Source organism: Lithobates pipiens, unplaced genomic scaffold, assembly GCF_037356315.1.
Source record: "Lithobates pipiens isolate NorthernLeopardFrog02 unplaced genomic scaffold, aLitPip1_a1.2 Scaffold_18, whole genome shotgun sequence".
Lineage (NCBI taxonomy): Eukaryota > Metazoa > Chordata > Amphibia > Anura > Ranidae > Lithobates > Lithobates pipiens.
The window spans coordinates 21,595,193-21,609,752 of NW_027507758.1; the positions used below are offsets into that span (position 1 = coordinate 21,595,193).

At 47.0% G+C, this 14,560-nt stretch overlaps 1 protein-coding gene across 1 annotated transcript in view; it reads right to left on the reverse strand.

Annotated features, from left to right (window-relative positions):
• The window catches only part of XPO5 (exportin 5), a 51,162-nt gene that overhangs the window by 16,201 nt on the left and 20,401 nt on the right, over positions 1-14,560 (reverse strand). Inside the window, 2 exon segments of the mRNA XM_077485437.1 lie at positions 603-703; positions 13,066-13,247. Coding sequence (XP_077341563.1) covers positions 603-703; positions 13,066-13,247 — 283 coding nt within the window.

A 14,560-nucleotide genomic window follows, 5' to 3' on the forward strand; every position in this document is an offset into this window, starting at 1 on the left:
AAAAGTTTGTCGCCATTCGATGAGCGGGCGCAATTTTGAAGCATGACATGTTTGGTATCGATTTACTCGACGCAACATTATCTTTCACAATATTAAAAAAAATTGGGCTAACTTTACTGTCTTATTTTTTTTTTTTTTATTAAATACATTTTCCCCAAAAAAGTGCGCTTGTAAGTCCGCTGTGCAAATACGGTGTGACAAACAGTATTGCAACGACCACCATTTTATTCTCTAGGGTGTTAGAATAAAATATATATATAATTTTTAGGGGTTCTGAGTAAAGGGAAGAAAGATAGGCTGGCAGACAGGGAAAATTAGCATTACATCCATTAGCATTGCTGGTTGTAATTCCAACGGCCACCACAAGAGGGCGCCAGATTACAGAAGGAACCATAGGATCGTAGAAGGCCTCAAAGCCGGGGGCTAAATTACCGGCCGGCGGCGGCGCGGCCCGACGCGATCGCGCCGGGGGGGGCCACGGAGACAGCATACCCCCAGCTGTGCTGCCCCAGGCGCCAGGTCTGGAATTCTAGTCGCAAATGCGACCGGGCGCCCGGGTTTTGTCGAGCCCTGCATATAACTATCATAGGCTCAAAACTTACCCAAGATGCACTTCTTCTCCATCTCCATCATGTCCAAACACTTGGCATAGAATTCACCCATCTTCTGGACAACCTCTGGCAGGTACAGATTGTTGAATGTCCTGAGGAGTAGAAAGGTATACAGGGTCAGGGCATGAGGCTGGTCAGTGGTGAGGGACACCGAGTTGGATAGAAAATTATTTACATGAGGGAGGCACATGTATGAGTAATGGTCATTTAACCACGTCCTGACCGGGTCATAGCCGAACGATGGCTACAGCGCTGCCGGATAATTAAGGGAGGGCATACTATAACATCCTCCCAGAATCGTGCTCCTGCGTGACCCCGAGAATGTCTATTACCGATAAAGGGCGAATGACAGCGGCCCTTTACCATGTGATCGATCCGTCCAATGACGAGAGATTAGTTGTCAACAAGCCAGGGCATGCCCAGTTCAGATCTTCCACTCTCCGTACCGATCGGTACAGTGTGCGAGGAGAGGGGGAGAGATCGAGTGCAGCAGTGCTGTGGGCTTGATCTGACATGCCCATAGCGCTGAGCTGTGCCAATTCCTGCCTCATCCATCCCCATCCATGGCTCATTTTTATCTCATCCGTGCCACTACAGTGCCTCATAAAAAAGTTTAATAGGTAGTCAAATTGTATTTGAAATGTATGCCCTTATAACACCCGATGGCGCTCCCTGCTTGTTGGGCCTCGGTATGTGACCAGACTGTGTAAATGTCTCACACGTGTGATATCCCATACTCGGGAGGAGTAGCAGAATATATTTTGGGGTTGTAATTTTTGCTATGTACATGCTATATGTTCGAAATATTGTATAAAATTGACAACTCTGTATAAAAATAAAGCGTTTAATTTCTTTCCACATTTTCCAAAAACTTGTGGAAAAAAAATGACATGTACAAAAGACTCATTATGCCTCAGATTATACGTTGGGGTGTTTACTTTCCAAAATGGGGTCATTTCTGGGTGTTTCCATTGTCATGGTTCTCCAGGACCTTCAATAGTGTAAGAGGTAGTCAAACTAAAATGTGTATTTTATGTTCCTAGAACAACTGATGGTGCTCCCTCTGCATGTTGGACCTCTATGTGGCCAGGCTGTGAAAAAGTCTCACATGTAGGGCTGCAACTAACGATTATTTCCATAATCGATTAGTTGACAGATTATTGTTTCGATTAATCGGTTAATAACCTTAAAAAAAAGTGTGGTGTATAATTTAGTTAATATGTAAAGTTTTTAAAAAAAGGCAGTTTATTCTTAAATATCTCTATATGCAATGGTAGAGATAAATAACCAACTATATGGTTAGGGAGCAAAATATCTAATCCACTGAGAACAACAGACAGAAGAGATATACTGTATATATTAGAGCAGAGATATACTGCATATACTATTAGAGGAGATATACTGTATATACCATTAGAGGAGATATACTGTATATACCATTAGAGGAGATATACTGTATATACCATTAGAGGAGATATACTGTATATACCATTAGAGGAGATATACTGTATATACCATTAGAGGAGATATACTGTATATACCATTAGAGGAGATATACTGTATATACCATTAGAGGAGATATACTGTATATACCATTAGAGGAGATATACTGTATATACCATTAGAGGAGATATACTGTATATACCATTAGAGGAGATATACTGTATATACCATTAGAGGGGAGATATAGTGTGTACTATTAGCGGAGATATACCGTATATACTTTTTAGAGGAGATATACCGTATATACTATTAGAGGAGATATACCGTATATACTATTAGAGGAGATATACCGTATATACTATTAGAGGAGATATACCGTATATACTATTAGAGGAGATATATCGTATATACTATTAGAGGAGATATACCGTATATACTATTAGAGGAGATATACCGTATATACTATTAGAGGAGAGATATACTATTAAAGGGTCAATCTGGTAAATATCAGACTCATTAACTTTAACCCCATTTTGTTACTGGCCGATTAATCGATTATGAAAATAGTAATCGATTAATTTCATAATCAATTAGTTGTTGATTAATCGATTCGTTGTTTCAGCCCTACTCGCATGTAATATCGTCACACTCAGGAGAAGGAGCAGAATGTATTTTGGGGTGTAATTTGTGGTATGCATATGCTGTGTGTGAGAAATAACCTGTTAATATGAAAATTTAGTGGGAAAAAAAAAAAACACAAAAAACAAAACAAACAATCTTAAATTTGCAAAGAATTGTGGGGGAAAAAAAAAAAAAAAAAAAAAGGTAGATTCTCCATAGGAATCAATGGAAACTCAGATAATTAGTTCCAGTGTCAGTTCTAGTGTATGCATGTGGCCGGGGGGGGCGGTTCGGGGTTGCCGGAGACACTCAGAAATGCTCAGAGACACTTGGGAACTCTGAGCGTTTCCGAGGGTCTCGGAACATCCGAGTCACCGGCATGCCCCCCGTTCCCCTGGCCACATGCGGTACTGCACACCCCAGAGGCTTAAATCCTGCTCGTCTTGCGAGACAACACTCAAAAAACAGCTCATATTGCAAAACGCTCATAAACCGCGTTACTTGCAATCCAAAGTTTTGCTGTACACTGATTTGTGTTATTTTTACCAAAGATATGTAGCTGTGGAACTTTTGGCCAAAAATTTATGAAAATTACAAATTTTATAAACAGAAACAAAGAAAGTGTGTGAGTGTGTGTACTTATTTTAACAAAATTTTTGGTCTTTCTTCATTCATAGCCCAAAAAACAAAAAAGCCAGCAGTGATTAAAGGGGTTGTAAAGGTAAATGTTTTTTCACCTTAATGCATTCTATGCATTAAGGTGAAAAAACATCTGACAGTCCTGGCACCCCCAGCCCCCCCGTTTTACTTACCTCACCCCTCGAAAGTCCCGCGCTCGTCCCCCGACGTCCTTTCCACTGTTCAGCCTGGCCGCTGATTGGCTGGAATGGATGGAAAGCAGCGCAGCCATTGGCTCATGCTGCTGTCAATCACATCCACTGACGCGGAGCGCCGGGGGCGGGGCCGGGTCGGGACACAGAGCACCATAGTAATAACTATGTGGGTTATACGCCACCTATAGGTGAATGGACACTAGTACACTGAAAAAAACAAAAAAAAACAAACACAGACATCCCCTCCCTACATAACCCCTCCCATACCAGGAGTACCTTGGTTTTTGTAGCAAAGCAATATATACCTATCCCAATAAGAGGGGCGTGATCTCTGTGTTCACTGACATACTCCAAGAAAAAGGATTTTACAGGTTAAAGTGGTTGTAAACGCTTACAAACCACTTTGATCTACAGGTAAGCCTAGATTAAGGCTTACCTGTAGGTCCAAGAAATATCTCCTAAACCTACACGGTTTAGGAGATATTTGCCAAAACACATGCGCTGTAGACAGCGGCGCGCAGGCGCACTGAGCGCGCCGCTGTCAACGGCGATATGCTGCGAGCGGCGGCTCCCGTGCGCATGCGCGGGAGTGACGTCATCGCGGCTTGGTCGAATGACAGCGGTGGAGCAGCGAGACCCACCGAGAAGATGGATGCTCCAGATTACAGGGGACAGCAGTGACTTCGCTGGTTCCTGTGTCAGGTAAGTGACACATAATGGACTACTATGCGATGCATAGTAGTCCATTATGCTTTACCTTTGCAGGGAACCAAAGAGGAAGTAAACCCCTCACTCTTTAAGCTGTTAGAAAAATCCTATTTTCTTTATCTTACATCACAGGACACAGAGCACCATAATAACAACTTAATGTGGGATGTCCGAAAGCAATGCCACTTGAGGGGAGGGAGACAAAGCAAAACGGTTGCCGCTAGACGTGAGGACCTATACAGCTGCCCGCAGCACACGGCGCCCAAAGGTTTTATCCTTCGGCCATCTTACTTCCATCTGATAGAATTTTTTGAATGTATGTACTGACGACCAAGTAGCAACCTTGCAAATCTGAGCCATAGAGGCTTGGCGATGCACTGCCCATGAAGCACTGACTGCCTGGGTAGAGTGCGCTTTAACCTGAAAGGGAGGGAACCTCTCTTTTCAGACCATAAGCCTGACTAATCGCCTGACAAATCCACTTAGCAATAGTAGATTTTGATGCTGCCTGGCCCTTTCTAGGGCCTTCTGGCAGTACAAACAAAACATCAGTTTTCCGTATCTGAGCTGTCGCTTTCAGATAGGCCTTGACTGCTCTCACTACATTAAGAGAATAACAATTTTTCTTCCACAGAACGAGGTTCTGGAAAAAAGGAAGGTAGGGAGACATCTTGATTCAGATGAAAACCAGACACTACCTTGGGTAAAAAGGTTGGGTGAGAATGCATGCAACATCACCTTATCCTTATGAATAATTAAGTATGGCTCTTCACATGAAAAAGCAGCCAATTCTGATACTCTTCTTGCGGAGGTTACCGCAACTAGGAATACAAATTTCCTTGTCAAAAGGAGCACAGTAATATTACATATAGGTTCAAAGAGTTGTCTTTGCAACACTGAAAACTAGATTCAAATCCCATGGGCACAAGGGTGACATAACTGGTGGCGTTATCCAAGTTACCCCTTGTATGAAGGGCCGGACTAAAGAAGGCGAAGCATGCGGCCTTTGGAAAAAAAAAAAACACTGCCAATGCCGAAATCTGACCCTTGATCGTGCTCAAGGCCAGCTTCATTTCTACTCCTAATTGTAGAAAGGCCAGAATTCATCCTATGACATACTTTCGAGGATGCCAACCCTTGGTTTCACACCAGGAGACATAGGCCCTCCAGACGCTGTAATTAATGGTCCTGGAGGCTGGCATTAATCAGGGTGGTTACTATTGTTCCTGAAAGGCTCCGATTTTTCAGAATGTGGGCTTAAATAGCCACACACCATTAAATTTAGCGATTGTAAGGCAGGATGGAATACCGGTTCTTGTGACAGCAGGTCTGGACGAGATTGAAGAGTCCATTACTCCTACTGCCATTCGCACAATCCCTGCATACCAGGGTCTTCTGGGCCATGCCGGGGCTACTATTACCGGCTTCCTTTCTTCCCTGATCCTGTGGAGCAGCCGCGGTAGCAGCTGAACTGGAGGGAATGCATATATCAATGAAAACTGATCCCAGGGGGTCACTAACGCATCTATCCCGAGTGCGAGTGGATCCCTTGTTCTCGCCACAAAGTTGTCCAACTTCTTGTTGAACCTGCACGCCAATAGATCTACGTCTGGGGTACCCCATCTTTGGCATATGGCCAAAAAGACATTGGGATGTAGAGACCATTCTCCCAGGAACAACTGTTGGCGGCTCAAGAAATCTGCCTGCCAATTTTCGACTCCTGGAATGTAGACTGCAGATAGGCAAGAAACAGGTTTCTCTGCCCAAGGTAGACTATGGTCCACCTCCCTTTGGGTTGCGTAGCTTCTGGTGCCCCCTTAGTGATCGATATAGGCCAATGCTGTGGCATTGTCGGATTGCATCCTGACAGGGGAATTCTGCAACCTGGATGTCCAGGCTATTAGAGCCAGACGTACTGCCCGAATCTCTAGGATATTGATGGGCAAGGTCTTCTCAGACTCTGACCACTTCCCTTGAACAGTGGTCTCTTCTAGAACTGCTCCCCAGCCCCATAGGCTGGCATCCATTGTTACTACTCTCCAGGAAACTGGTATGAAGGATTTTTCTTTCTGTAAATGCCTGGTTATCAATCACCAATTGAGACTCTGGTGTACTTTTGGTGCCAGATTTATTGGATAATCCAAGGCTTGGCTCTGTTTGTTCCAAGCAGACAGAATACGGTGTTGCAACAGTCTTGAATGAAACTGGGCATAGAGAACCACTTTGAAGGAAGCTATCCTCTTCACTAATAATCTCATGCAAAGGCAAATGGAAGGACCCTTCCTTGCCTTGACCACCTGGACCAGCTCTCAGAGCGTTGGCTTTTGCCTGAGGCAAAAAACACCCTTTCCCTTTGTGTCTATGACCAGGCCCAAATACTCCAGATTCCTCATCGGCCGTAAGGATGATTTTTCTAGATTGAGAATCCAACCCAGGTGTTCCAGATAACTGACAGTTTTGGACACCCCTTGGTTTAACCGTGCTATTGACTGATCTACCAGTAGCAGGTCATCTAGGTATGCCATTACTGCTATACCCTGGCCCCTTAGTCTTGCTAATACTGGGGGCTAGAACCTTTGTAAATACTCAGGGAGTGGTGGCTAACCCAAAGGGCAAGGCCACGAACTGAAAGTGGAGCTGTTCTACCGCAAACTGCAGGAATGTCTGGCGAGAGGGAAAAATTGGCACATGTAGATAGGCATCCTTGATGATATCTATAGATGCTAGAACTTCTCCTCCCCATAGGGTGGACACAACTGACTGGATTGACTCCATACGATAGGAGCAGATGTTTAGGAAGCGATTCAGATCCTTGAGATCTAGAATGTGTCTGACATCTCCATTTGGTTTTGGTACCGTAAAGAGATTTGAATAAAACCCCATGTCCCTCTCTTCTGAGGGGACCTCTATTATTACTCCCCGAGACATTAACCGGTCCAGTGCCAGAAATTAGGACTTTTTCTTTACTGGGTCCTTGGGAACAAAAAACTTTCAATAAGTATGCCAAAAACAATAAAACCCGCCCTATTTGCACACTTCTCTGCGCTTATGAATGAAATGAATAAATAAATAAAACTGGTCAATTCAAATAGTTAATTGAATCAATACTATAGAATAGTTGAATAAAAAGTAGCTGCTGCTTTTAAGAAATACCTGTAAAAAAATATACAAAAAAAATGTTGTCCCAATAAAGAGTCCACTTTCTCATATATAGCAGCGCTTTATCACTTTCCTCTAAGTGAGAAATAGTGAATTTCTGTGTTTACAACAGCGGTGCTCAGTAGTGATTAAACAGATGTTATCGTGGTTAAAGAAGCAGCTTCCACCAAACGATGCACCACTCGTGATTCAAACGTACCCCTTTGGGGATGCACTCACCAAAACCCCAGAAAAAAAGAGCCTTCTGTACAACATCAATCAAGTGAACTCCTTCTTAACCACTAGATGTCTCTATTACTGCAATGGGGCTCCGGTGTACCATATAAAAGGAATAAAATATGCAACGATAGCGTAATTCCATTTATACCCTTTATTATTCCAATAGCCCCCCAATATAAAAGGGTATAAAACGGAATTACACTATCGTTGCATATTTTATTCTTTTTATATGGTACACCGGAGCCCCATTGCAGTAATAGAGACATCTAGTTGATAAGGAGGAGTTCACTTATGATTGATGTTATACAGAAGGCTCTTTTTTTCTGGCGTTTTGGTGAGTGCATCCCCAAAGGGGTACGTTTGAATCACGAGTGGTGAATAGTTTGGTGGAAGCTGCTTCTTCATTAACCACGATAACATCTGTTTAATCACTACTGAGCACGGCTGTTGTAAACACAGAAAGAAATTCACCATTTCTCACTTAGAGGAAAGTGATAAAGCACTGCTATATGAGAAAGTGGACACTTTATTTGGACAACATTTTTTGTATATTCTTTTTACAGGGTCCTTGGGAACGTTTGATATTAGAAAACGAGATGGTGGAAACGCTTGGAACTCTAGTTTGTAGCCTAGGGCTACCACAGAGGACCCGTTTGTCTTGGATTTCCTTTTGCCAAGTTTTATGAAAACCACCGAAGTCTTCCCCCTACTCGATCGAGCGGGTGCGCCCCTTCACAAGGAAGCCCTGGGACTCTGTTTTGTGGACTTCTGACCCCAGGGCGTTTTCTGGCCCTGCGTTTGGTTATGAGGCTTACTCTTTGCCCCTGACGGTGGAGGCCGTCGAGACTGCATGGAGGCTGTTCCAGGCATCGGAGGGGAAGCATGTTTGAAAGAAGGACGTCTATTCCCTTTTCTTAACCGGCAGAAGAGTACTCTTAAAGCTGAGGTCCACCCTAAAGTGGACCTTCCGCTCATCGGAACCCCCCCCCCCTCCGGCGCCACAGTTGCCACCTTTCAGGGGGGAGGGGGGTGCAGATACCTGTACAGTACAGGTATCTGCACCCACTTCCGGGATAGCTCTCAGCGGAAAGGGGCGTAGATTACGCCCCTTTCCGCAAGTGCCCCGCTGCCTGCTGGGAAACACACTGATCCCAGAGGCAGCGGGGACCGTCCTTATTGCGCAGCGCGACTCGCGCATGCGCAGTAGGGAACCGGGAAATGAAGCCGAAAGGCTCCATTTCCTGATTCCCATACCCAAGATGGGGGCGGCAGCACCCGAGAGACGATCTAGAGATCGGCTTCGGGTGCCGACATCGCGGGCGCACTGGACAGGTAAGTGTCACTATTTTAAAAGTCAGCAGCTGCAGTATTTGTAGCTGCTGGCTTTATAAAAAAAAAAAAAAAAAAAAAATGCGGAGTCCCGGCGGACTCCCGCTTTAACCCCAGAAATCTTTTGGATATATTTATCCAAATCTTCCCCAAACAACCTTTCTCCATAAACGGGAAACCCAGCGAAGAGCTTTTTTGCATGGTAACTTGGCTGACCAGTTCTTTAGCCACAGATTTCTAGGCATGTGTATCAACATGAGCGCAAGGCAAGACGCTTGATGGATAGAATCCTTGATAGCATCCACTGCAAAGCACAAGGCCCTAGGTAGCTCAGCTAAACTTTGGGCCTCTTCAGTTTGAGCAGGGACACTTATGCCGCGTACACACGATTGGACTATCCGGCGGACAAAGTGTCGGACTTTGCAGCGGAGGTCCGCCGGACTTTCCGAACAAGCGGACCTGCCCACACACGACCAGACTTTTCTGGCGGACTAGGTCAGGCGGACAATCCACCGGACTTTTGAAATGAATGGACTTACCCACACATGGAGAAAAAGGCCATTCATTTTGAACACGGCTCCAGGTAGACAGGACTAGCATAGGAAGTCCATGTCGCCACCTTTATTGGCGAGATTGACACCTCGCTGGCCCCACCACCTGGTATGGACTTAAAACGGAAAAAAGGGCGCGGGGGTCCCCCCAAAGTTCATATCAGACTCTTATCCGAGCACGCAGCCCAGCTGGTCAGGAAAGGGGGTGGGGGACGAGCGAGCGCCCCCCCCCCCCCAAGCCGTACCAGGCTGTGTGCCCTCAACATGGGTGGGTGCACCTTGTCCCCATGTTGATGAGGACAAGGGCCTCTTCCAGACAACCCTGGCCATTGGTTGTCAGGGTCTGCAGGCGGGGGTCTTTATCGGAATGCGGGAGCCCGCCTTTAATAAGGGGGCTCCCAGATACCGGCCCCCCACCCTATGTGAATGTACCCCTACCCATTCACCTGTGAAAAACACACACGTCCTCCGCTATCTTCTGCTCTTTTGCTAACTCTTTTACTAGCGGAGGAGCCTGGCTGCTTTCTTTGTCGTCGCCGTCTGGGGGTCTTCTTCCGACTTTGGGGTCTTGTCCCCCTCTTCGGTTCTTCTGCCGGTCTTCCGCTATCTTCTTCCAGCTCTTTTACTAGCATTGGCCCGGTCTTCTGTCGCCTTCTTCTCTTCTTTCCTTCTTCCTTGTGCTGTTGACACGACGCTCTCTCTGACCGCAATGGCAGGGACACGTTGTGTGGCGACTTATATAGGGACAAGGGTCACCGGGTGATGTCACATGGTGACCCCGCCCCCTTATGTCACAGTCCCAGCATCCTCCGTGTTTTTAATTTACACTTTTTCACCAGATGAATGGGTAGGGGTACATGGTACCCCATACTCATTCACATAGGGTGGGGGGCCGGTACCTGGGGGCCCCCTTATTAAAGAGGGCTCCCGGATTCCGATAAGCCCCCCGCCCACAGACCCCCCCGACAAACAACGGCCAGGGTAGTCGGGAAGAGGCCCTTGTCCTCATCAACAAGGTGCTTTGGGGTGTGGGGGCCCCCCTTCCCCAAAGCACCCCCCCCATGTTGAGGGCACGCGACCTGGTATGGCTCGGGGGGGGGGGGGGGTGCGCTCGCTCATCCCCACCCCCTTTCCAGCCCGGTCGGGCTGCGTGCTCGGATAAGGGTCTGATAAGGACTTTGGGGGGGACCCCCCCCACGCAGTTTTTTGGGGTAGGGCTACCCCTTTAAGTCCATACCAGGTGAAGGGGCCAGTGAGGTGTCAATCTCACCGATGGAGGCGGCGACATTGACTTCCTGCGCTAGTCCCGTCTACCTGGAGCCACTTTCAAAATGAACGGACTTTACTCCGTGTGTGGGCAAGTCTGTTCATTTCAAAAGTCCGGCGGACTAGCACACAGACGGCCGGAGAGTCAAAACTTCTAAGTCCACCAGAGCCCACACACAGGCGGATTGTCCCGCGGACTCTGGTCCACCGGACTTGTCCCACGGACTCTGGTCCACCGGACCAAAGACTTTTTCTCCATAGGATAGAGAAGAGAAAACTGCTCATCTGGGTGATCACAAATCAGCTGCTCCAGTAACAGGTGCATAAGGAAGGCATGCGAACCCAGTGGGGGTTTTAGCGAACCCAAGGAGAAGGAAACCTCATTCACCTCTGCAGGGGGCAATTTATATCCCGAACAGACCAACTCCATAAGGGATTGGATTAGCAATTTCTGAGATTGCGAAAATGAGAAAGGTTCTTCAAATGCTGAACCCTCAGAAGAGTAGTCTTTCGAACTTCTTTCTGCCTGATCCCCCAAAAGGTACCCCAATAGCCACTGTCCATTCTGGTTCCAATACTGGAAGGTCAAGGGCAGGAGAAGGGGGATGTGCCATGTTTTCACCCCTCCTGGGGGGGGGTGGTGCGAACATATTAGCCATTTTCCCTTCCAAACCAGCCAGTGCCATAGCCAAATCATCCTTAGTGACGTATGCAAAGGCTAAAATGTTGGAGGTAGCTACAATGCCTGAGAGTCTAGCTGGCTCAGACTGGCCAGATGCTCCAAGTCCTTCAGGGGAGGATTGAACTGCAGACATGCGACTAGGAGCCCCAGGCTCTGACCGCAGCGACCTTGCGCTCCCCTCCTGTTGTATTCCCTTTTTTACGGGAAGACATAGTCCCAAGCACAAAAAGTAGAGGTACTAACACAGTGCATCTACTGCCGAGCTTTATTCCAGCAAATTAATAATATGCTCAGTCTAAATGCTGAGTAAATATGCCCTCTTAAAAATGCCTGTATCCAACACCCATACAGCTTACATGCCCTTGTATGCTCTGTGTTCCTCCGTCAGCCAACCAGATGTTTCCAGAGTGAAAAGCTTTTAAAGCCAGTGAGCCTTGCACCTGCACCGTGTATCAAGTGCACGCGGCGGCATCTAAGCTACGTGCCCCACCCCCTGCGTTTCAGGAACGTCCACCCCCCCCTTTTTTTAAAGCAACTTTTCTCGTGCTCGAGGATAGGCAGGTCCCTTAGCATGAACGGTTTGAGGGGTCTCAGCAGGGGAGATCCTGACAGCCGTGCTGAAAGCAGATGGTCAAACCCCTACTGATGGCCTGAGAGCGGAGAAGGAGCAATGCTTGTCCGCAGAAGCTTTTGCCGACGCCGAGCATAAACACAGGGGAAGCATGGAATGTTGGATGCAGGTATGTTGTTTTTACACCCTTTAGTGGCAAAACACAGGCAAGGCATCACATACTCACAAAAAAGATTAAAAGTGAATCATATATACAATCCTTGGGATCTTTCTGACTTCAAGGACCAGGTCCCCCTTTACAAAGTCCACTCCCTTGGACCTGTATAACAACCAAAGAGTTGCTCTGGCAGGGTGCATTAACATGACCAAGGTGCCGGAATCCCAGGGTCCAGCTATCAAAAGAGAATGCATTACAGGCAGAAACCTCACTCTTTTTCCACGAGGATCCATTTTGGCTTTCAGGCACTTTAGATGGATCCAATTGCCCAGCTCCTAACGGAGCTTTCTTAGCACTTCATCCGTGACAAACACCTTAGACACTGGCGAAAAAATTGAGGTACTCCCAGTATGGGAGGGGTTATATAGGGAGGGGGACTTCTGTTTTTTTTAGTGTACCAGTGTCCATTCACCTATAGGTGGCGTATAACCCACATAGCTATTACCATGGTGCTCTGTGTCCCGTGATGTACGATAAAGAAAATTTCAAATGGGTACAGTGTTGCATGACTGAATAATTGTCATTCAAAATGTGAGCACCAAAACCTGAAAATTGTTGTGGTTAGGAAGGGGGTTTGAGTGCCCAGTGAGCAAGTGGTTAAAGAGGACCTGTTAACCCGATTAAGGCTTCTCTTTGTACTCTGTTGCACTCTCTTTGTAAACAAACTTCATTTTGCCTTTTAAGTCAGGACTCCGGTACTCACATTCATTGCTATAGCACTTGGTGAGACAGTTTTGACTATAGTTTGTCTTTAAAATGTGCAAACCCCAGGTTGTCATCCTTATCCCCGCTTTATTACCATAGAACAAACATGCTAGGTGTATACAGCATGGAAGAATGGGAGCAGACTCTTACCGCACCAAGGAGAAGATGCTTTCCAGAAGTTTGAGCGCTTGCTCGCTGCAGGGGTTGCGGTAAATGGGGTTTCCATCCGAAGTGTAACCAACAACAAATCCGCCAGCTTTTGCTGCCTCTAGGTCACTGGGCCATCGGGCTCTTCGTAGCACCCCTTCCACCGCAAACAAGCACAAACTCAGCTGTCAACACAAAATACACACACAGATGTGAGATTAGCACCGGGGGACATCAAGTTTATGAGTGCCGAGTCATCATAAGCCCATCATTCTGAGCAGGAATCGGAGAGAAGTCAGTCCAGAGGTGGATAACAAGGATGGAGGGGACAAGGATGGAGGGGACAAGGATGGAGGGGACAAGGATGGAGGGGACAAGGATGGAGGGGACAAGGATGGAGGGGACAAGGATGGAGGGGACAAGGATGGAGGGGACAAGGATGGAGGGGACAAGGATGGAGGGGACAAGGATGGAGGGGACAAGGATGGAGGGGACAAGGGCGTGGCGCACAGAATCTAGAGGTGGAAAGGGAGGGCTGCACCTACCATGAATTGAGGAAAATATACTGCAAAGGAAAAGCTGATTTTTATACTCTTATTCAAAAGCATGTATTAGAGTGCTTTCTGGGGACAAGATAGTACTCCATGCCAAGGTGGGCACCCATACAGGGTCCAAAGGTTGAAGCAAAATTACAGGCTGCTGTCCCCACAAACTCCAGGTCACACCAGTACAGATGCACTGCTCCTATTATTATAATAGAATGCAACGAAGAGTAGACTGAAGAAGTAATAAAATAAGCTGGGCAAAGTGATTTGAAAGATAAAAATTTTTTCTTTAACCCCCCCCCCTTATTCCTTCCGCTGCCTCCCTGTCTATGCGCCTGGTCCTTTCAGGGCACCAGATGCATGGACTCCCATGGCAGGGTTTTTTTTTGTTTTGTTTTTAAGAATGTGATTAGAGCCAGAGGTTTAAAAAAGGGTGGACTTGGGGCGCAGAGAATGCACCCTTGATCCCACCCAGTTGTGTGACCATAGCGAATTCATTTTTGCTATTTTCACACTATAGTGCCTCCCCGCCAATCAGGAGGGCAGGTCAGTGAGAGCCGTTTCCCTACTGGCCAAAGCACCAGGCGGATCCTTTTGGATGCCCAGCTCTTTGGCGGAAGAGGAGACACAGAGTGCGGAGGAAGCTAGAGGAGTGGCACCGCTGCTGCCTGCAATGGAGGAGACAGGAGGAGGAGAGGTCACAACATAGCCCGGTAAGTGCTATCCCTGGGGGGGTGCTGTCAGTGCAGGGAGACCCGGTGACGGGGGGGGGGGTGACGGGGGGGGGGAGGGGTTGGGGAAGAGATTGGGCAGTGCTGCAGTCCTATATACCATATCTGCGATTCTGGGGCCATATACTCCATCCTGCTATTCTGGGGCCATATACTCCATCCTGCTATTCTGGGGCCATATACTCCATCCCGCTATTCTGGGGCCATATACTCCATCCCGCT